This window comes from Mobula birostris, chromosome 17 (genome assembly GCF_030028105.1).
Source record: "Mobula birostris isolate sMobBir1 chromosome 17, sMobBir1.hap1, whole genome shotgun sequence".
Taxonomy (NCBI): Eukaryota; Metazoa; Chordata; class Chondrichthyes; order Myliobatiformes; family Myliobatidae; genus Mobula; species Mobula birostris.
The window spans coordinates 26,915,999-26,938,872 of record NC_092386.1 but is presented as its reverse complement, the minus strand read 5'-3'; the positions used below and the strand labels follow the sequence as shown (position 1 = coordinate 26,938,872).

General features: G+C 39.5%; 1 protein-coding gene across 12 annotated transcripts in view; it reads left to right on the top strand.

Moving 5' to 3' along the window:
• The window catches only part of sema6a (sema domain, transmembrane domain (TM), and cytoplasmic domain, (semaphorin) 6A), a 167,734-nt gene that overhangs the window by 111,430 nt on the left and 33,430 nt on the right, over positions 1-22,874 (top strand). For all 12 annotated transcript variants that reach the window (XM_072281424.1, XM_072281422.1, XM_072281431.1 and 9 more), the window contains exons 4-11: positions 3,735-3,795; positions 6,155-6,217; positions 6,480-6,581; positions 11,754-11,847; positions 13,882-14,001; positions 15,309-15,397; positions 20,377-20,594; positions 21,330-21,461. In XM_072281424.1, coding sequence (XP_072137525.1) covers positions 3,735-3,795; positions 6,155-6,217; positions 6,480-6,581; positions 11,754-11,847; positions 13,882-14,001; positions 15,309-15,397; positions 20,377-20,594; positions 21,330-21,461 — 879 coding nt within the window. The remainder of the gene's footprint in view (positions 1-3,734; positions 3,796-6,154; positions 6,218-6,479; positions 6,582-11,753; positions 11,848-13,881; positions 14,002-15,308; positions 15,398-20,376; positions 20,595-21,329; positions 21,462-22,874) is intronic.

The following is a 22,874-nucleotide window of genomic DNA, read 5'->3' as shown; positions in this document are numbered from 1 at the left end:
GGTTCTTGTTTTTAGCTACTGGTTTGGGGATTGCAGGAGTAATCTGAACCTTGATGTTAGACATGGGGAGGTGGTAAGGTGTGATTGGGTCAGGCTTGGAGATGAGTGTCTAACCTGGAACCTGAAGGAAGAGATCGAAGGACAGGTTTAGGACCAGGAAGGGATGGATTAACAATGAGATTGGGGATAGGGATCCTCAAGTCAAAGCAGTCTATCTAACCTTGCAACAGTTCCCAACTGCCGACTTCAGGATCGAGGAATGAATGACAAAGCAGTTCTTACAGCTACTGCAGGGGCCTGCTTTTGTTCAGGTGGTGCAGAATTGTCCACCATCCATGCAGCTTTTCACTAATGAAAAACACTGCAGTGATGCCCAGTATACGTCTGGGTGCCAGTGTGCTTTAACCCATCAGTAGTTTAAAGGACCGAGGAGGTAAATCATGGATTTTGTGATCCATGGAGTGATCTTATGATGTTTTATATCTTTTTCATAGAATTTGTAAAGTCAGTTCAAACACCTGTAGTTCCTTACCTTCAGATACTAATGAGATGTGAATCGTGGCAGTGCACAAACAAAAGGAAATCTAATAGGGCCTTTTAAGAGACTCCTGGACAGGTTCACGGAGCTCAGTAAAATGGAGGGCTATGGGTAACCCTAGGTAATTTCTAAGGTAAGGACATGTTCGGCACGGCTTTGTGGGCCGAAGGGCCTGTATTGTGTTGTAAGTTTTCTATATTTCAATGTTTCTAAATTGACTTTGATCCCCTCAGATGCATTTTGAAAGATATTAGAGGGAAAAAAAGTTAAACTTCAAGTTCTAAGTTGTAAAGGTCGTTACCCATTGGTTTATTTGTTTTGCATCTACAGGGAACCCTGTGTTTCACCTATCCTTTGGAGGGAAGAGCTGTGCCATTTTAATCAAATGAGTGGCATGGTTCAGTCTACACTGTTTCATTTGTTTCTTCTTCTCTTAAGCGCTGAGGGACAATTCCATGGGCACTGGGCCCTTCCAGTACTTAGCCTAAGTGATATCTGTTCATTAATAAGGACTCAGATAATTTCTGCTTCTCTTTCCCCTGACCCCTCCACTCCCCGCTGTCAGTAAGCCATGCAAACAACCCTGTTGCTGCCCCTGGTGAAAGCAGAACGGAACATTTTTGAGGGCTTTCTTTCAGAAATAATGCCTGGTTTCATAATGGTTGTGCTTTTATGTTAAATTACAAAAGCAGTTAAGCTTTTTTTTGATTGGTGTTTCACTGCATTAATCTTATTACACATTTGCTATATATAATAAGCCTGTATGACTTAGAACGATAGAACTGAAGATTTTCATTGACTTTCCTGAGTGGGTCTGACACAGTACACACAAGAGCTGCAAATTACTATCTCTGAAACCAACTGTAACTGAATTGTAAATTGGACCCTTGAAATGATTTATCAGTAAGAGTTTACACAGATATCCATTTAATGGAACCCAAAAAGAAAGCAAGGAAATGTGTACAACAGATCCAGATAACTACATTCTTCCCTCCCAGGCAAACCTGCCTGCCTATTCTGTTCTCAGTGGGAATGCGTGCAGAAGAATTTAAAAATAGCCTTTCACCTGATGTGCTAATGGTTTTCCTCTGTAGGAAGATTGGTGGGTATTTGTAAAGAAAGTGCCATTCTCAGCAATATGTAAGCAATTTGACATTTCTGTAAGGAGAATTTAGCAAATACAATGGGCTATTTGTCGTTTTAAATGAATGGAAATGCATGAGGCTGAAAGCTTGATTTAAATTACTTTGTGATTGCAGATAACACAATTTAATTTTAACTTTAAGAAGAAGAAACTTGCCACTTTGAGTGTGTCCTTGTCAAGTATAAACAGTATTTTATTTATTACTTAAAGTCAAATGATACAGCCTCGGTAGGGTTTCACATAAAGGATATATGCAAGGGTGAATTTTAAAAATGCACAACCAAAGGTTTCAAATTTGCTGTTCGTCTCCTTTGAGGTTGGTGTTTTGTATCCGCCTCTTCGTGTACAATTACATTAAGTAGATCTAATTATACTTGTCAGTGTTCTGTGTCAGAAAGACTTGATGTGCCTTAGTGCTAGAAACTGCATCTTTGGCTGCTCTGTATGTGCTATAGTGGCATATACCGATAGTCCATTCCTACAATTACATCGATAGAAATGATGTTATCAGCAAAAATGTTATTTAACCTTCAAAGATATAAACCTTTAAGATTTTTTAATATTTGCATTTGTTTAATTAGAACATCTAATATGCTTTATTCTAGTTATTTAAATTGGGGAAAAAGGCTTTAAAATGTGGAACATAAAGTGAAATTCTGCTATAATTTTGAACTAATGAAATTCAGAACTTCTGTTAAACCATTAACAATTGCAGCCATCAAGACAATTATTTTGCTGTAAAGTGAGAGTTTAGGAAACTCATTATGGTTCACAATTAATGTTATAACTAGAGAATTATTTTAATATTGAATATTAGAACCACAGCACAATAATAACACGGCACAGAATAGGTCCTTTGGGCCACAATGTCAATGCAGGGGATTGAGGACCTATCTAGCATATTTTTTCAATGTTGTAGAATTTCAGCTGATCCTCTAAACACTTCCTAAATGTTGTGAGAGTCTGCCTCCAGGCAGAATTCCAACTTTCTGCCGTCCTCTGGGTGAAAAATACTCTTCCTCATGTCCCCTGAAACCTGCTTTCTCTTTCCTTAAACTCTGCCCTCCTGTTATTGGTGCATCTGACTAGAGGAGCTATTTCTCACTGCCCATTCTTCTTATACTTTTCGTCATTCTGATTCTGCACACGATGGTTGAAGCCCAAAATGAACATGTCAATTGTTGTTCTATTTATAGAAACCATATGGTTACATCATTCAAAAAAGAAGAAATCCAGCCTATCCAATCTTATGTCATCAGTGAAATGCAAAATCATGTTGAATCTCTTCTGCTGCTGCCTGTTGGGTACATGGGTGTGTACACCAAGGTCCTCTGGTCATTTGGGAATCCATTCACTTCTAACCACCTATTCTATCATTATAAATCCTGACCACATTAGTCCTCTCAAAATTCAGCAGCTGCATTTCTCAGTATTAAGTTCCATTCTCCATTTCTTTTCCCATGATACCAATTGATCTGCAACTGAAAACTACCTGCCTCACCATCACGATACCAACAATCTTTTTATTTTATACCTTCTCCTGAAAAGTGGATTCTCATCACGACAGTACTCTATGGGTACCCCAAGCTATCTCATTACAAGCTCTCATTTATTTGAGAGCTGTGGTGCTGAGTATGGGTGTTTTGATCACAAGCAGAATCATAAGAGGTGCAGGGTCATTGGTTCAGAAGCTGATGCTGTCCTCGCCTGATATCCAAATGGCCATGTCTAACAGGCAATGCCAGGCTGCCAGTGGAACTAGGAACTCCTGGACAGATCAGGGAACAACTCCGGGTTCTTACCTGTTCCTGCATGCCTCATCGGCTCATTTAATAAAGAGCTATTGGAAAACCAATTTGCTCTAGTTTATGAATATTCCATTGAGCAAAAATCCTTTCTAATGCATCTGTAATAGTTGTATTATTATGTGATGAGGCATTTAAAATTGAATGATTTTTTTCCTCTTGACTTCCTGTCTGTTTAGCGTGATAAGATTCTGCACACTATGGTTGAAGCCCAAAATGAACATGTCAATTTTTGTTCTATTTATAGAGACCATATTTACACTGTTGAAATGGATACATCATTCAAAGAACAGATTAATTTTAACAAAGTAAGTTGCATATGCTTTCCTTGGTTGTGAGACGCTACTCTCACGGTTTAAACACAAGGCCCCATGTGCAGAACCCAGATAAGACTCAACTCCTGTAAGTTAGAAAATCTGGTGATAAAGTATAGGGTAAACAAAGACAGCTAATATCTTTTAATGAAAACAGAAAATTCTGGAAACTCTCAACCAGTCTGGCAGCATGTGTGGAAGGAGAATCAGAGTTTACATTTCAGGTCAAAGACCCTGCATTAGAACTGTCAGGGAGAGAAAACAGATTGTGTCTACATTGTGGAGGGGAATAATCTCTCAGTTAAGGAAATTTTAGATAAGACCCTCCATTAAATTTCATAGTACAATTTTCATTTAATGTTATAATGGGAAAGTTTTGTTCAAGTGAACATACCTTCAGTGGTCACTTTATTAAGTGCACCTGCTTGTTAATGCAAATATCTAATCAGTCAATCATGTGGAGGCAACTCAATGCATTAAAGCATGCAGACATGATCGAGAGGTTCAGTTGTCGTTCAAACCAAACGTCAGGATGGGGAAGAGATGTGATCTACATTACTTTAACTGTAGAATGATTGCTAGTGTCAGATGGGTTGATTTGAGTATCTCAGAAACTGCTGATCTGCGATCTTCATGCACAACAGTCCCTATAGAGGTTACAGAGAATGGTGCGAGAAACAAAAAAAAATCCAGTGGACGACAGTTCCGTGGGCGAAAACGCCTTATTAATGAGAAAGTACAGAGGAGAAAGGCCAGACTGGTTCAAGCTGACAGGAAGGAGACAGTAACTCACAATAACTCCACGTTACAACAGGGGTGTGAAACACATCAAATGTTGACGTGGATGGGTTGTGGCAGCGGGAAACCATCAACATACACTCAGTGCTCACTTCATTAGGTACAGGAGGCCATTTACATGTTACAAGCAACCTATGTGCAAGAGCTTTGAAATGAGATGATCTGGGTATGCCACAGCGAACCTGTGTGAAAAGTGCCAGGCAAAATTATTTTCTCAGCTGGATATTTCTTAATTATCATGCAAAATTTAAATATCAAACGTGCCGATTGTTTTGTATTGTTCGTAAAAACCAGTATTACAATGGAAATTAAATCTCATTAAAATGGAACCCCCTGCAGTAATTTAGCCATCTACAGTAAGTCAAGGCATATTGTTACCATGAATCAAGATAGTAAATCCATTAAAGTCCATGAAAGTGCTTTTTAGTCTGCTATAACATTTTCTGCAGTGATTGAAAGAAAACAACAAATATTTATGCTTGGTTAGTGTCTATAAGGTGGTAGTGTAGTATGCTGCTGCTACACTGGTCCAGCAGTCCAGGTTCAAACTTGACTTTGTGTGCAGTCTCTGTGGAGCAAAAAAAAACCACTTACATTCTCCCTCATCTCTTTCAGCTCCACACATAGATTACCACTCTGATCTTCCAATCGACCAGTTTTGTCCCTTGTAATCCATTTCCTCTTAATATATTTGTAAAAGCTCTTAAGATTCTCCTTCACATTTTCTGCTAAAATAAACTCAAGTCTTCTTTTAGCCCTCCTGATTTCCTTCTTAAGTGTTCTCTTGCATTTCTTATACTTCTCAAGTACCTCATTTGTTTCTGTAACACACCTTTTTCTTAACCAGGGCCTCGCTACCTCTTGAAAACCAAGGTTCCCTAAACCTGTTACCCTTGCCTTTTTATTCTGACAGAAACATACAAACCTTGTACTCTCAAAATTCCACTTTTGAGGGTCTCCCACTTACTGAGTACACCTTCGCCAGAACACAACCTCTCCCAATCCACCTTTCCCAGGTCTTATCTGATGCCATCAAAATCGTTCCCTCTCTAATTGAGAATCTGAACCCAAGGACCAGACCTATCCTTTTCTATTATTACCAAGAAATTAATGGCATTATGATCATGAGATTGAAAGTGTTCCCCTACACAAACTCCTGTCTCAATCCCTAGTAGATCTAGTATTGCACTCTCTCTAGTTCTACACTTTGGATGAATGCCTAGTTGGACAGCCTTTCATTGATTCTCATATAGTTTTATTCTATAGATTTGAGTATGCCCACAAGAAAATGAATCTCAGGGTTGTATATGGTGATATATACGTACAGATAATAAAATTTACTGAACTTAATTGAATCAAGACGACACACACACACACACACACAGTATGTGTGTGGAACACTCACTGTATCTGAATGAAATTGCAAGGTGACCAGAATTAAAATGTACCACACTAACTATGAACACACCAGGCACAAATGAATGTTGTTTATTGAAAAAATATTAAGTTGAATTAGTTGTTCTGATTCCACTGACCATTCTTCTCATATTCACAGAAGTTAACCTGGCGATCAAAACAAGCTGATATTGACATATGTAGAATGAAGGGAAAACATAAGGTGAGAGGGCAATATTTCCTTAATGGATGTCACTACACTGTCTGTCATCATAAAACACAATCTCCAATCTACTAGCCTTCTCTTCTAATGGGTGCCCCTGTTAATGGCTCTGTTTGTTACAACGGTAAACTCGTAGAGCTGGAAAGTAATAGCTTACTGTTCCACTGTACTTACAGGTTTAGAGACAGTGCACTGTAATAATTGAATAATAAAACACAATTGTACTGAGAACTGGCAGTAACATAAACTTTTGCTGCTTTAGGATGAATGTCACAATTTCATTAAATTGCTTCTGAAGAGAAATGATGACACATTATTCGTCTGCGGGACAAATGCTTTCAACCCATCATGCAGAAACTATAAGGTATGTTCCTTCATATGCCTTCCTGAGTATGAAGCTTCTCATTACTGTCCCGGGAGACAACATCAGGCGATTGTAACTCATTCTGATTCAGTATCTGAATCTCATTGTAAAGTCAGTGGTATAATTCCTAATTTATTTTTCAATAGATTCTGTGTTGAGAAGTATTTTGATCATAGATAATATGGCAATTATATAGTTCCAAATTAAGTTGAATGCTTCTGCTGTCCAAGGTGTGCAGCCTGGCTTCATGTTGCACTTAAAAAGGACAATCCAATTTCAGCATGCCACGGTCTATTAGTGTCTTTTAATTCAGACTGCTTCTGATAAGCAGAGAAGGACGCAATGTTAAAACAATTCCATCCAGATCTTGAAATGATGGAATAGCAGAAACAAAGAGCTGTGAACAATAATGTAATCAGTCGAAACTGTCCTTGACTTTTGAGGGCCGCACAACATGAGAATATTAAACAGCAAATATTAGCAGCGTCAAAACTACATGGGGGACGTGTGATATCAATTGAGATGGGTCAAAGGTTGGACTTCTGTTTCAAGACGCGTGAAAGAGAGAAGTGGCCTTCTGAGAAACTTTGTAATAAACACACAACCTATCATTTCTCTAATTGCTGCTTGTACGCGTTGCTCTGCAGGTACAAGAAGTAGAAGCAACAAGGGCCACTGATAATGAACATCACATGGTATATTTGCCTGTGACCCTCACTTCTCATTTATAAACAAAACTCAAATAATAGATGTATTTTTGGGGACGCTGGGTAAATGTGTGAGGGAGAATGACATGGGTTTATGAAGGAGGATCAGGTAGAATATAAACAATAGAATGTATCTGTGAGGCATAGTGACCTGTTTATGAGCTGCAGACATTAAGCAAGAGGTGTAACAATTAGAATGACATATACTTGTAATATAAAGATGTTCTGTGGATATCTAATGCGCTGGGCTGTTAGGTTCCAAATGAGAATAATGCATCCAGGTCATCTTCAAGGAGCGGTGCCTCAGAAAGGCAGCATCCATTATTAAGAACCTTCACCACACAGGATGTGCTGTCTTCTCGTTGCTACCATCAGGAAGGAGGTACAGAAGCCTGAAGGCAAACACTCAATGATTCAGGAGCTGCTTTTTCCACTCTGCCATCTGATTTCTGACTGGATATTGAACCCATGAACACTACCTCATTACTTTTTTTGCACTACTTATTAAATTTAACTATTTTTATATGTATATATTTATTGTTAATCTACCATTTTCTTTTTCTCTCTATTATTATGTATTGTATTGTACTGCTGCCGCAAAGTTAACAAATTTCATGATATCTCCAGTGATATTAAACCTGGAAATGAAGCCCCAGTTTCAGATAGTAACTTACCCATATTTTCCATAGAGATTTGGAAAGTTAGGTGGAGACAAAGTCATCTATCCAATGTATTCCTTCTTTTCACATTCATTCACAAGAGACCTGATGAAGCAACTGTCTTTTGTGATGATTCTGGGAAATTACCTGGGATGACAGGGCTGAGATGGATGGTAAATAAGGGGATGAACAGGAGGCTTAGAACTTTGCAAGTGTGTGACTGCCCAGTCGAAGTTTAGTCGTACCTATGATCTGCAACACTTATCTCCTGGCAACAGAACATAACAGCATGCAGACTTGACATTGCTATGTTCTGCGGAGCTCAAACAGTACATTTAACTATAGAGATACATAGCAGAATTTTCTGGAGAGAAGCCCTGGCAATTCAATTACCATTGCTGATTACATCAGGAAAACAGACATCTGCAGTCAATGTCATCTCCATATCGAGAGAGCTGCAGACAGTCTTTTTAAGCTCATTGCTTTGGCAGCTGTTGAATTTTAATACCTGGAAGCAGCTCAAGCAAGTGGTCTCTCCAGCTTGGCTTGAAATTTGTTTTCCCACTTTTGCGCATTATACTCGAACAGGTTTCTTGTTTCACAGTGGGATTGGTTTCACATTAATCGGAGTTACCTGATCTGGTGAAAGGAAAGTCAGTACAACAGCTCCTCAGATGAATCTTCTACAGTAACTAACCTGCTTCTGGTGACACCTATCTTGTTTCATCCCAGCTTTTACAATTCAATCTTTGCTGTACATTCAATGATGCAGATCAAAGTCTGGAAATTTGTTGCACTCTAGAAGAGTGCAAATCTTTAGTGTCAAAAATTTTTCGTAGAGATTTGCCACTGGGAGTAATACAAATATTTAATGCTTTGCCCATCTGCTCATCGGAATAAGGGATACTGATTACCACACCTGTTGATTTGCCATTCCACTGATAGAAATAGTCCAGACTCTGGCAATAGCTCATTGGCCAATAATGAACATTTACTAAATACTATTACGCTTATTTCTATTCTTTACCATTACTAATACCTTAGAAATGTCTCAGACTGGCCAGCAGTCTGAAATTGGATCTTTTTGGTCCTTTGTGATGTGTCTGTCTTCTCATTTAAGTGCAGCAAGGTATATATCCAATCCTATAGGGCAGCCTCAAGGAGAAAAATGCTTTTTACATAATTTAAACTACAGAACTGTTGGAACACCTTGATGTTCTTTTAAGTTAATCTTGAGTTAACTGCTTTCATATTTAAATATCTCCAAATAAAAGAATGATGAATTTGGATTTTATGCAGCACTTTTCATGAAATCTTCAAATCGTTACGTAGTTGTTGAAGTAATTCTGACCTTGAATTTAGCAAACAATGTAAGTGAGGTGAAGCCTACAAACAATCAGAGAAATGACTGGTCTTTTAGAAGGTTGCTCAGAACATGGGGGAAGAATGTTACTAGTCTGCTGAGAATATTGGCATTGATTTTGAGTCAGATAAGTCTCTTGCTTAGTACCTTATCTAAAAGCTGGCTCTGATGATGAACAATCTCCAACAATACTGAACTAAAATATCAGCCTCTATTATATAAAATCATACAAATACTAATTATGGAAATTTGAACTCAAATCAAAGAACCTGCGAGAAATTCTCAGCCGGGCAAGCAGCATCTGTGGATAAGGAAACAGGATTGAATTTTCAGGTTGAAGGATGCTAACTGACCTGCTCAGTACCTCCAGCATTTTCTCTTTATATTTTCAGCAAACATCTATAGCAGTATTATGAGCCCTGCTACTGAAGAAGGTTTAACACACGCTAAAGATTTATTGCATTTCAGCTGCAAGAATAACTCTTCGCAAGAGTTATTAAGCAGCACACATAAAAAATGCTGGTGAACGCAGCAGGCCAGGCAGCATCTCTAGGAAGAGGTACTGTCGACGTTTCGGGCCAAGACCCTTCATCAGGACTAACTGAAAGAAGAGCTAGTAAGAGCTTTGAAAGTGGGAGGGGGAGGGGGAGATCCGAAATGATTGGAGAAGACAGGAGGGGGAGGGATGGAGCCAAGAGCTGGACAGGTGATTGGCAAAGGGATATGAGAGGATTATGGGACGGGAGGACTAGAGAGAAAGAAAAGGGGGAGAGGGGAAGCCCAGAGGATGGGCAAGGAGTATAGTGAGAGGGACAGAGGGAGAAAAAGGGGATAGAGAAATAAATAAATAAATAATAAATAAATAAGGGATGGGGTACAAAGGGGAGGTGGGGCATTAACGGAAGTTAGAGAAGTCAATGTTCATGCCATCAGGTTGGAGGCTACCCAGACAGAATATAAGATGTTATTCCACCAACCTGAGTGTGGCTTCATCTTGACAGTAGAGGAGGCTGTGGATAGACATATCAGAATGGGAATGGGACGAGGAATTAAAATGTGTGGCCACTGGGAGATCCTGCTTTCTCTGGCGGACAGAGCATAGGTGTTCAGTGAAACGGTCTCCCAGCCTGCGTCGGGTCTCGCCAATATATAGAAGCCCGCATTGGCAGCACCGGACGCAGTATATCACCCCAGCCGACTCACAGGTGAAGTGTCGCCTCACCTGGAAGGACTGTCTGGGGCTCTGAATGGTGGTGAGGGAGGAAGTGTAAGGGCATGTGTAGCACTTGTTCCGCTTACAAGGATAAGTGCCAGGAGGGAGATCGGTGGGAAGGGATGGGGGGGACGAATGGACAAGGGAGTCGCGTAGGGAGCGATCCCTGTGGAAAGCAGAGAGGTGGGGGAGGGAAAGATGTGCTTAGTGGTGGGATCCTGTTGGAGGTGGCGGAAGTTACAGAGAATTATATGTTGGACCCGGAGGCTGGTGGGGTGGTAGGTGAGGACAAGGGGAACCCTATTCCTAGTGGGGTGGCGGGAGGATGGGGTGAAAGCAGATGTGCGTGAAATGGGGGAGATGCGTTTGAGAGCAGAGTTGATGGTGAAGGAAGGGAAGCCCCTTTCTTTAAAAAAGGAGGACATCTCCCTCGTCCTGGAATGAAAAGCCTCATCCTGAGAGCAGATGCGGTGGAGACGGAGGAATTGCGAGAAGGGGATGGCATTTTTGCAAGAGACAGGGTGGGAAGAGGAATAGTCCAGGTAACTGTGAGAGTCCGTAGGCTTGTAGGATTCATCAGTAGATAAGCTGTCTCCAGAGATAGAGACAGAAAGATCAAGAAAGGGGAGGAAGGTGTCAGAAATGGACCAGGTAAACTTGAGGGCAGGGTGAAAGTTGGAGGCAAAGTTAATGAAGTGAACGAGCTCAGCATGCATGCAGGAAGCAGCGCCAATGCAGTGGTTGATGTAGCGAAGGAAAAGTGGGGGACAGATACCAGTATAGGCTTGGAGCATGGATTGTTCCACAAAGCCAACAAAAAGGCAGGTATAGCTGGGACCCATACAGGTGCCCATGGCTACACCTTTAGTTTGGAGGAAGTGGGAGGAGCCAAAGGAGAAATTATTAAGCGTAAGGACTAATTCCGCTAGACGGAGCAGAGTCCTGACGAAGGGTCTCGGCCCAAAGCGTCGACTGTACCTCTTCCTATAGATGCTGCCTGGCCTGCTGCGTTCACCAGCATTTTTTGTGTGTGTTGCTTGAAATTCCAGCATCTGCAGGTTTCCTCGTGTTTGCGCAGGAGTTATTACTTCAAACATTTTGAAGCTGAGATGGTCGTAGATGATCACCCTGATGAGTAAAATGCATTATGCAAAGCTAACAACAGCTTTGAACAATATTAGTGGCCTTTTGCTCAATAATTTGCACTTGAATTTTTCTTGCCTGTTTCAGTCAGACACCATGGAAGTCCTTGGAGACGATAACATCAGTGGAATGGCAAGGTGCCCATATGATCCAAAACATGCCAACGTTGCACTTTTTGCTGGTAAGAAACTTTCTAGACTCTGTTATGAACACTCAGTAAAAAGGTACTCATTTAACTTACCCTCTCATCAAATACAATCTCACACAAACAACACTCTGTGAAGCTATGTGGTTTGCCTACGTGGTTTGCCATACCATCATGTTGTAAGCAAATCAGTGCCTGACTAGAGGATATATAAGGGGCGTGGCAAATGATGGCTAACCTATCAATTGCTGAGAGGTTTAAGTTGGAATGCAGAATAATTTGAGCAATACAACAGTCATTTCATTGCCAGTAAACTTTCTCAATCCAATGATCTTTCCTCCTCTTCCCTTACCACCCCATCAAAGTTTAGATTATCCAATGTTTTACTGTTTATATCCTGTTCCCAACTAAGTTTCATTTACTGTTGTGGACCTAGAGTGATTTCCTTTCTCATTCTCTTGAACTATGTCCAGTTTACTCTAAGGGCACTGCGCATCAATCAGATCTGTGGCAGCTGGCAAGGGCTCCATTATGTCTGTCAGTAATAGGCAAAAAAACTTTACACATAATGGCTGGCGATTGTGAGTAAAGATCCTGAATTCACTATTAGCTAATCATTAGACCATAAGATTTGTGAGCTGATTTAGGCCATTTGGTCCATCAAGTCTGTTCATTGATTACTGTCATTCGAATTCCCATTGCATGTTGGTGTTCTCATGGAATCCAGTAAGTAAGCCCAAACTTCCTATAAGTGTCAAGCAGATACGCTCAGACATTTGCTCAGTGAATCTGCACCAACTTTGCTGTAGAGAAATGAGTGTAAAAGCTTGAGAAAAATTATATTTTTATTCAACCTCATATAACTAAGTGTTTCTAGCACTTCGAAGTATTTTAATTTTAAGAAACATTTTAAATGTATTTAATAATATGTTAAACCTGTAGTGGTCACTGAAACTTTTGAATGTGCTTATCAGAGACATTCATTGACGTGCCCCAACATTCTGTCTCTGAAACAGTGGCCTCCTGTTTTCCTCATTTCATTAATCGACAGAACTTTAAGTGCTCTGACTTTGAGTTCTCAAAAATTACTTCCCTAAATTCCATCAGCTCTTCATCCCCTACCCTTTAAATCCTTCCCAAATCCTGTCTCTCCAGCAGAACATGTGCCGACCCTTCCTAATGAATCTCTCCTGGCCCAAAGCCCATTTTCCATTTGCCCATCTGTGAAGCGCCTTTACAAATTATTTATATTCACAGTGCTATATAAAGGCAAGTTGTTTACTGACTTTTCTATCACAGTGGGGGCTTGCTGTAATTTATGTTAAAAATGCAACTACTAAGTAAGCTATTTGCTCAAAAATAATACCCCACAGCAACATTGAAAAATCTAGACCATGATTCAAGCAAGCTTTTTAATCCAGAAGGTTTTGAAGAATGGAAGTTATAAACAATGTAAAGTATTCTCACTTATAGGGAGGGAGAAGAGTGGGACAGGGACAGGGATGTTAATTTCAGACCAATATTTTGTTGGAAGAATGAAGATTTGATTTGGTTGCAGTATCTGCTGGGAAAGCTGTATGCACCAACACTGTGTGTAATCAAGGGTACAGATGAAAGGGACAGGGCATTCAGGCAGACATATGGGTCTGGGTAGGAAATCTTACAGCAATACTTTGCTTGTCCAGACCTGGCCAGAATCCAAACTTTCACTATGAAATTTTAAGCAGATTTGCTGACAATGATAAATGTAGGTTTTTTAAAAATTATTTCTCTTGCTCTTGGAAATGGTTCTGAAGTTAAATGAATCACAGTGAAATTTGATCAGGTCTACTAATAAAGTATTTAGTTTAGGGCAGGAAAGGATTTGTTGACAAACTAGTGCACACCCAAATATATAAAAAAAATCAGGCTGCTTCTAAGATTAAAGCAAAACTGAAGAAAATATCCAAAACTGAATTAAAATTGTAATATTGCAATTATCTGTAGGAAATGTCAAACTTCTTACAGCATATTTCCCATCAAAGCTACATTGTCTGATAGTGTGTTTTTTTTTTGTTCTGTTTCTTCCAGAAGGTAAACTTTATTCAGCAACTGTAACTGACTTCCTTGCCATTGATGCAGTTATATATCGGAGCCTTGGGGAGAGTCCAACTCTACGGACGGTAAAACACGACTCAAAATGGTTGAAAGGTGAGGAAACAGAAACGTTTGAAAACTTTGTCAGGCAGCCAACCAATCACTATCTCTAATTATCAAAGATGTTGTGAATTTTATTTTCCTTGAAGAAAGGAGATATTTAATTTGAGTGAAGTCCAAGTGGTGATACACAATACTCATAAAGCATACGTCAGGGCATCTCAGAAACATTCCACAGACACCTTGTGGAATGTTCTTCATATCATTCTCTCGCAGCTTTGATATCACTGGACAACAAAGATTTTGTTTCCTGAATACTTTTGGATGTTTCATATGGAACTTGGGCTGCTGATCATGAAGGTCACCATGAAATTTCCTTTTAACGCACTTTTTTAAAAAATCACCAATATTTGTTATTTCAATTCATAATTCAAGTCAGAATAACTGATGCCAAGATTAAGGAAGATATTTTTGTTGGTTCACAAATCAAACAAGCCATCAATGACAGGCAACTTGAAGAACTTCTAGTGGGACCGGAGAAAATCACATGGAAGGCACTCAAGGATGTTGCTGAAAATTTTCTTGGCAACTACACAGCACCAAACTACATGCACCTGGTTGATAACATGCTTCAAGCATACAAAACTATGAAGTGCAACATGTCACTAAAGATTCATTTTCTGCATTCCCATCTAGACTTCATCCCTGTAAATCTTGGTGCTGTCAGTGGCAAGCAGGATGAAAGGTTTCACCAGGACGTAGAAGTCATGGAGAAATGGTATCAAGGCAACTAGAATCCATCAATGCTGGACACTTAAGAGAGAAGCCTCAGACACTGAGTACAAACAAAAATTATCATCAAAACATTTTAGCTTAGTTGAACTATTGCAAAGTGTCAGCACTGTAATGCAATTAAACACATTATATTCAATAAAATATTTCTTGTTTCTCCAAATTCCTACATGATACAAGTAATCTGAAATTATATTTGTGCTCAGCTTCAAGCAGTCTATCATAAACAAAAAAAAGTTTCTGAGGAAGCAAGTTTCAAAAAAAAAATTGTTGCCCAGTGTATTTAAAATCCCTTCTCCTATATAAGATTACATGCAGATAGTGATGTTGCAATTATTCATTTTGCTTCATCTGATGCTAACTATCTCACTGAGAAAGCTGCATCGTACCACTGAAATCTAACTCTAGCCATTATCTTAAGTTGGACACCTGACACAGGGCACAAGTATTAAATGGAGATGTTTAATTTTCTTTCCACTTGCAATGTGTTGTAATATTCTACGATCTATGTATGCTCAAACTCAGTGTTTGAACTATTTGTAAACATGTGCTTCCTCGTTTTGTTACAGAGCCTTACTTTGTCCAGGCTGTGGATTACAAAGATTATATCTATTTCTTCTTTCGAGAAATAGCTGTAGAGTACAACACCATGGGAAAGGTAGTGATCAGAATTTTCCTGAATATTATGGGGCTATCACCAGTAGAAGTTATGGATCGTTACTGCTCTAATCAGGAGTAGAATGGTCATGATATGTTGTTTGCTGTTTCTTTCTTTTTAACTAACATATCCAATACCAAGTGAATAAATAATTGCCAGGGCAGAATCTAAGAATAATAGGAGCAAATATATTCTGCAATGAAAAAGACAGATACATAAAGCAACACACACAAAATTGTAGTGGAAGCAGCATCCATGGAAATGAATAAACATCAACTCTTTATTCATTTCCATAGATGCTGCCTGGCCTGCTGAGTTTCTCCAGCATTTTGTGTGTGCTGTTCTGGATTACCAGCACCTGCAGAATCTCTTGTGTTTAGACTTCGATATATGCAAAGTTTGTGAAGAAGGAAAGATACCAATGGGGTGCACAGGACTAAACGCAATAGTTAAATGATTGGAGAGTTTGTGTGTGTGTGTTTGCAAAGTGATTCCACCAGCTAAAATTCAGAATCAGGCTAAGAAGGTCACTGAGATTATGTGATAATGATTTTTGTGGTTTGGTGTATTTGTTTGTCCAAGTCAATCCTACACGCCTAGCAAGGCTTGAGGTGGCATGAACACAAACTGAAAGCTAAACAGTCCATATCAAATAAGTTTCCAACATTTAAAACAGAAAAATTACTGTTTATGGAACTCCAAAGGGATTTAAACATTTGTCCTAAAACATCAACCCCGCAGGCCCAAGAAAGGGGAGTTTTGTAAAATGTTTACAAAAGGTTCCTGACTAGAGTGAATCATTTTCCTGTTGGTTCTCATAGAAAGCAAAGGTTGATTGATTTAGCTTGAGGATGTGCTTCCCTTGTATATAAACATGAAACTCAAAGAAACACTTCTGTAATATGATTATCCAGTAAATGAACAGATGGTAAAATGCAACTTCTACACTCATTAATTTTGTCCTGAGAAATGGTACTGAGCATTTCTAACGCATAAGGAACACATTGAGATGATATCATATTTACTTTACTGTTGTACTAATATCCTAATCTACACCAAGTATGAAAATATCATTAAATTCCCAATCAAAATTAACAGACTACAAGTGTACTATTTTCCCAGGGCAGAAATGGCTAATAGAAGGGGCTAATAGCCTTAAGGTGTGGGGAGGAAAGTACATGGGGAAATGACAGAGGTAGGTTTATTACAGAGAGAGCGGTAGATGTGAAGAACCCACTGACTAGGGTGGTGGTAGAGGCAGATACTTTAGGGACATTTAAGAGACTCTTACATAGGCATGTGGAGAAAGAAAAATGGAGGGTATCTGGGGGAGGGAGTGATGGTTAGATCAGAGGTTCCCAACCTGGGGTCCACAGACATCTCGCTTAATGGTATTGGTCCATGGTATAAAAATGGTTGGGAACCCCTAGGTTAGATTGATCTTGCAGGCACAATGTTGATGGGCCTGTACTCTGATGCACTATTTTATATTTTCTATACTGCTTTGATTCTGTAGTGAGTATAATCCCAAAATGATAAAGGCTGCCAGCAACCTCCCAATCCAATTCCCCTGACCGTCTTCTGTCATTTTCCCTGAAGGTCAGGATTCCAGAGCAAGATTCTATAGATATTAGCAATAAGAAAAAAAAGCAGCTTATGGAGAACAGGAAAGAAACCCTTAAATTGGAGGGATTGGCAGCTGGCAGCCTAATATAATGCTAGAGATTTAACCTTGTCATTTCATTGCCCCTTCTATTGCTTATTTTTGTTGTTCACACAGTTTGTTTTCCTTCCCCTCCACACACACACATTGGGTGTTTGACAGTCTTCTTTTGTTTAATGGGTTCAACTGGGTTTTTCCAATTTGTGGCTGCTTGTAAGGAGGCAAATCTCAAGGTTGTATATAGTATACATGCTTTGACAATAAATGTACTTTGAACTTTGAATGTTACCACACCAGAAAGTACCCAGACCCATCGGTCAGGATATCTCTATCTTCACCACTTTAGTAAATTTATAGAAGCTGAGGAATCCAAGTGCGTTTCCGCCCTCAGGAGATCCTGCGTTATGTCCCAGTTTGGTCATGATCAGCTTTTGGGGTTAGAGAAGAACTTCACGGGCAATTTAGCCTGGCGTATTCAGTTCTTTTTTTTTAACTGCTATTGTCAGGCAACCACGTGACCTCCATGGGATAGAGTGTATACAAATTGTGATGTATATGCTATAACACTTGTATGGGACAATTTGGATATGACACAAGATTTATTGTTGTATCTGTGCTTTGCTGAAGACTGAGCTGTCAATATCAATGTGCATTTAGTCATCAACTAATTCTGAATTTAATTCTGATGCTCAGAGAATTTCTCTTTACCTCCCAACAAACCTTAGGATCTGAAAAGAAGGATGTGATGTAAAGGAGTGAATCATTTATCCCCTTGAAGCTGTTCTGTCGTTCAGTTAATTCAAGCCTAAGCTGTGACCTACTTCCATACATCCACTTTCATCCCATTATCGCTTAATAGCTTTGCTTAACACAAGTCGATTAATCATGGCATTAAATTCAACAATTGATGGAGCATCATTTGCCATTTGCAGAAACAAGTTCCAAATGTCTATCAGCCCTTGTTAATGTCATTCCTAAAAGCCCAGGCTCTAATTTTTAGAACCTAGCCCAAGAATCTACATTCAGATTCAGATTTACTTATCGCATGTACATTGAAACACACAGTGAAATCCATCGTTTGCATTAACAACCAATACACCTCGGGATGTGCTGGGAGCAGCCTGCAAATGTAGCCACTTCTTCCAGTGCCTTGACTGTGTACCCACAATGCTCAGAAAGCAACAAAACGGAATGCTATAAGCCGCAAAACAGTAACGAACAAACCTGTTTCCTCCTTCCCACCCACCCAGCCACACACATGGATTGTCCTCCAGTGCAGGCTTCCAGTCTCCAGGCCTTGGATGCCGACTTCCTGATTTCCCATCGACCTTGGAGCTCTGTCCTTTGGTATACCCCAGACTATCCAATGGCAGGATCCTGAATTCTAGGTGCACCGACTCACTGGCCCTTGTGCCTCCTGCTCACACAGACATCCGATCCTGGGGACCTGTGACAGGCCTTCAGACGCGCGTAGACTCCAGAGTCTTTTGTTGCACAGTCACATCGCAGGCCTTTGAGCACAGAGCATTTTAACCAAACCTATCAATTACCCTTAATTATCCTTCAAACATTGAGCAAACCACCTCAGGACCTTCTAAACAGCAGGGAATGCAACTTTCAAGTTGTGAAATCCATACTGAGACTCATAATTCATACCCTTTGGAATCTGGTTTTCATTTTAAAAATGGGCATTTTCAGAACGTCATTTTCATTTACAAAAGCCAGGTGTGCACGTAGTACAGACTTCCCATGACCTCTTCCCCTAATTTTCTTTTGAAATATTGGATTGTCTCCACCATCTCTGATAATAAATGGTCATCAGCACTGATCCTGTGAGCTTTCCAACAGCTCAACACAAACTAAATGAGGGAGGGAAAATGTTGATCTCCAGCTAAATCTACTCTAGTACACTGTGCTACGATATCATTCCTGGGGGAATGGATTTAAAATTCCCAGTTTCTGATGAATCACAATACCACTTTACATTAACTGTTGCCTTTCACTACGAATGGCATTAATCTTGATTTCAATCTCCTGCCAGGTTCAACAGATTCCGAATAATTTATTTCTCTTTGTAACATGCACTCAGTAGCCACTTTATTAGGTACTTTCTCGACCTAATAGAGTGGCCACTGAGTGTATCTTCGACATCTTCTGCTGCTGTAGTTTGACGTGTTGTGGTTTGTGAGATGCTTTTCTGCACACCACTGTTGCACATGTGGTTATTTGAGATACTGTCACCTTCCTGTCAGATTGAACCATTCTTTTCTGACCTCTCTCATTAGCAAGGAGAGTGCACCCACAGAACTGCTGTTCATAGAAACATAGAAATCTACAGCACATTACAGGCCCTTCAGCCCACAATGTTGTGCCGACCCTGTAACCGACTCTAGAAACTGCCTAGAATTTCCCTACTGCATAGCTCTCTATTTTTCTAAGCTCCATGTACCTATCTAAGAGTCTCCGAAAAGTCCCTATTGTATCTGCCTCTACCCACCTTTGCTGGCAGTGCATTCCACACACCCACCACTCTGTGTGGGAAAAGCTTACCTCTGACATTCCCTTTGTATCTACTTCAAAGCACCAGCTCACTAGATTTTTTTTGTTTCTCGCACCACTGTTTGTAAACTCTAGAGTCTGCTGTGTGAGAAAATCTCAGGTAATCAGCAGTTTCTCAGATACTCAAACCACCCCATCTGGTACCAACAATCATTCCATGGTTAGTCACTTAGATCATATTCCCTCCCTGCCCCCCGCCCCTTTCTGCTAATTGGTCTGAACAACAACTGAAACTCTTCACCATGTCGGCATGCTTTTTATGCACTGAATTGCTGGCACATGATTAGCTGATTAGGTATTTGCATTAATGAGCAGGTCTACAGATGTAAATGATAAAGTAGCCACTGAGTGTAGGTTAGCTAATCAAGTTTCTGAAATGTGAAGGAACAATCAACTTATTCCTTCGTCCATGTCAGAAGAATCAAAGTAGGAGAAGGGACCTCGCACAAATAAGTGTATTAGCTTAAAAACACAGACAAAATGCCCATCCTTCTTGTCTACGTGTCCTTTAGATGATATTAACAGAAATTGTTAATTCAATTTGCAAAGCTCCTCAGAGACTGATCTTGCACAATGTAATCTTTAACTAGACATATCCAAGTACTTACTTGCCGCACCACTGGAGACTTCATTCCATTTGGATAACTTTATTTCAGTATGGCCTTTAGCTTAAGATTAGAGGTCTATGTAGCGAAATTATAAAGTGATTGCTTGAGAGCCGAAGGGAATATCAAAAGGCTTACTTTGATATTTTCAGGTTCTTTTCCCACGAGTTGCACGAGTCTGTAAAAATGATATGGGAGGTTCTCAACGAGTATTGGAGAAGCAATGGACATCCTTTGTGAAGGCTCGACTCAATTGTTCTGTACCTGGGGATTCACATTTTTACTTCAATATCCTACAGTCAGTGACAGATGTCGTACGTATTAATGGCCGTGATGTCATTCTAGCAACATTTTCTACACCTTACAACAGGTAAACGTATTAGGCAGCACTTGAGATGCAGAACTAAAACTTTAAAATGAAATATCTAAGGCACATGGTTTGTTCAAACTACCAATGCAGAAAGGTGTTTAAATTAACTGGTCAAATGTAATTTTCCCAAGGTTCCTTAATTATATTTCCAGAATGAACATGATTATTTGCTTTTTTTTTCCCCTTTTAAGAAGCTGTTATTTTAAATTAGGTGCACTTGCATATTCACTCTGAAAATGACTGATGTTTCTGAACCTGCTGATGTCATTGCATCTCTGAGGTTGTTTTGTTGCTTGATCTAGCTACTGCAATGACAAGGACAGAATCTCAACTTGAGCAAGTCTAGAATCAGTAATATTTAGTTGTTGTTTTTGATCATAGAACTGGCAGTAGTTCGTCCTTCCTGTTACCTTAATTATCATCATTTGCTACCTAGAGCAAAAATGAATTAAATGCTCAGGACAAGTAAAGCCTAAAATATTGTGTGTAGTAGCACAATTCTCCAGTGTCATCTGCAAGTGGCTGTGTCCGTGAAGAAGTTAGGGAAGGGAGTCAGGTGTATAGGCATTGAGCTTAGTTAGGGTGGTGGGAAAAAACACCCTGAAACTCTGTGAAAACTCCTACTAGGTTGTTAGTAGGAGACTGGGAAGCGAATTTTGAAGAATGTGTTAAAGGATTAATTTGCTACATGGGTTTAAAATGAACTCTGCCTTTCTGCTAAATGTCACAATGCAGCATCCCAGGCTCAGCCGTCTGTGCATATGATATGGAGGATGTTGCCACTGTTTTTACTGGTCGGTTCAAAGAACAGAAGAACTCTGATTCTACCTGGACGCCTGTCCCTGAAGAACGAGTTCCTAAGCCAAGGTATGCCAGCTCTCTCTAAGATGTATTTAATAAGAAAAACCTTTAAAACATATCCAAATGTTCAAACAGTACAAAATCCTTTCATTTTGTTGAAGTTTGGCTCACTGTGGCAAGATTGTTCTTCAAAGTAATTTTTAAGGGCTTTCCAGCATTACACAGAGCACTGATTCCATTTACATCCTAATAGCTTGCTGTAAATGCATAACCACGTCTTTTCTTCCTTTATCTTATCCACACATAAGAAAAAATGAGTTTTCAAAGAGGTAACATTTTACTGACTCTTGAAGCAATAGTAATTTAAAATCAATATAAAAAATGTTGTTACTTCTATTTAGCTCTCCTGACTTTTATATAAGATAAGCCAAAATGCAGGATCAGTGTCTATTGATGATACTGCTTCATACATTGTTAGTGTTGCTCTGGGCCAGAAACTGCCTCGTCCTATTTGTATTCTTGCTTGAAATGTGACTCCTGGCTGTGGTGTACTATCGAGATAAGCTATGTTTTAGTGATATTGGCTGGGGATAAGTATTAGCTGAGGCACCTCTGAATTAATCTGAGGGGAGAAAAGTAATCTTTAAGCATCCCTAACCAATATTTTGAAAGTTTTATTAGAATTTTGCTGTACAAAATGCCATAACCAATATATCAGAAATATTGCAATACATAAGTGCATTCATATGGTAACTAGGTTGTAAAAATAAACTGTGAGTGATATATATGCCAATGCTCAATGCATTTGTTTGAGATTCTTTTCCCTGCTGTTTTAGCAGAGGTGTTGAGCTATTTAATTTAAAACAGGTTGGAGCTTTCTGGTGAATAGCAAAGAAAAGGACTGAAACAATTGCAGTAACTGGGCACTTCTCCCATTGCATCTGGCAAGCAATAATTTTCTTTGATTCATACTTAGAATAGTCCAGTTGATTTACCAATTAATAGTGGCAAAAGAGATATTAAAGAAGGGGAAAAATAGTACTTATTTAGGCACGCTTTTGGAGACTTATTTATTGAAAGCAGTGTGGGCATGCTATGTTGGTGCCAGAAAGTGCACAGAATTATGATGAGGTTTTATTTGATGGGGTAAACTGCTTCATTGAATTTTTAGTCTTTGTTAGTCCTGTGGCAGCTTGAGTTAATATCAGGACAACATTCTGTGATGTGCTGCTTTGTAAGTCAAATTTAACTTTAAAGCAATATGAATTTTAGCCACCTTTTCTCCCCTCTCACATCCCACAAACTGATTCAATAGCTATTTTGTTTCACTAATCATTCAGTTCTAACCAGAAAACCTAATCAAGCGACATTAATTTCTGAACTTTCAGGATTTATGTTTCAATGATTTACTGTGCACTTTCTGTTACCTCTCTAACAAAGACTCCTGCCCCCCGATACTGTAAAACCCTTGCTACCATG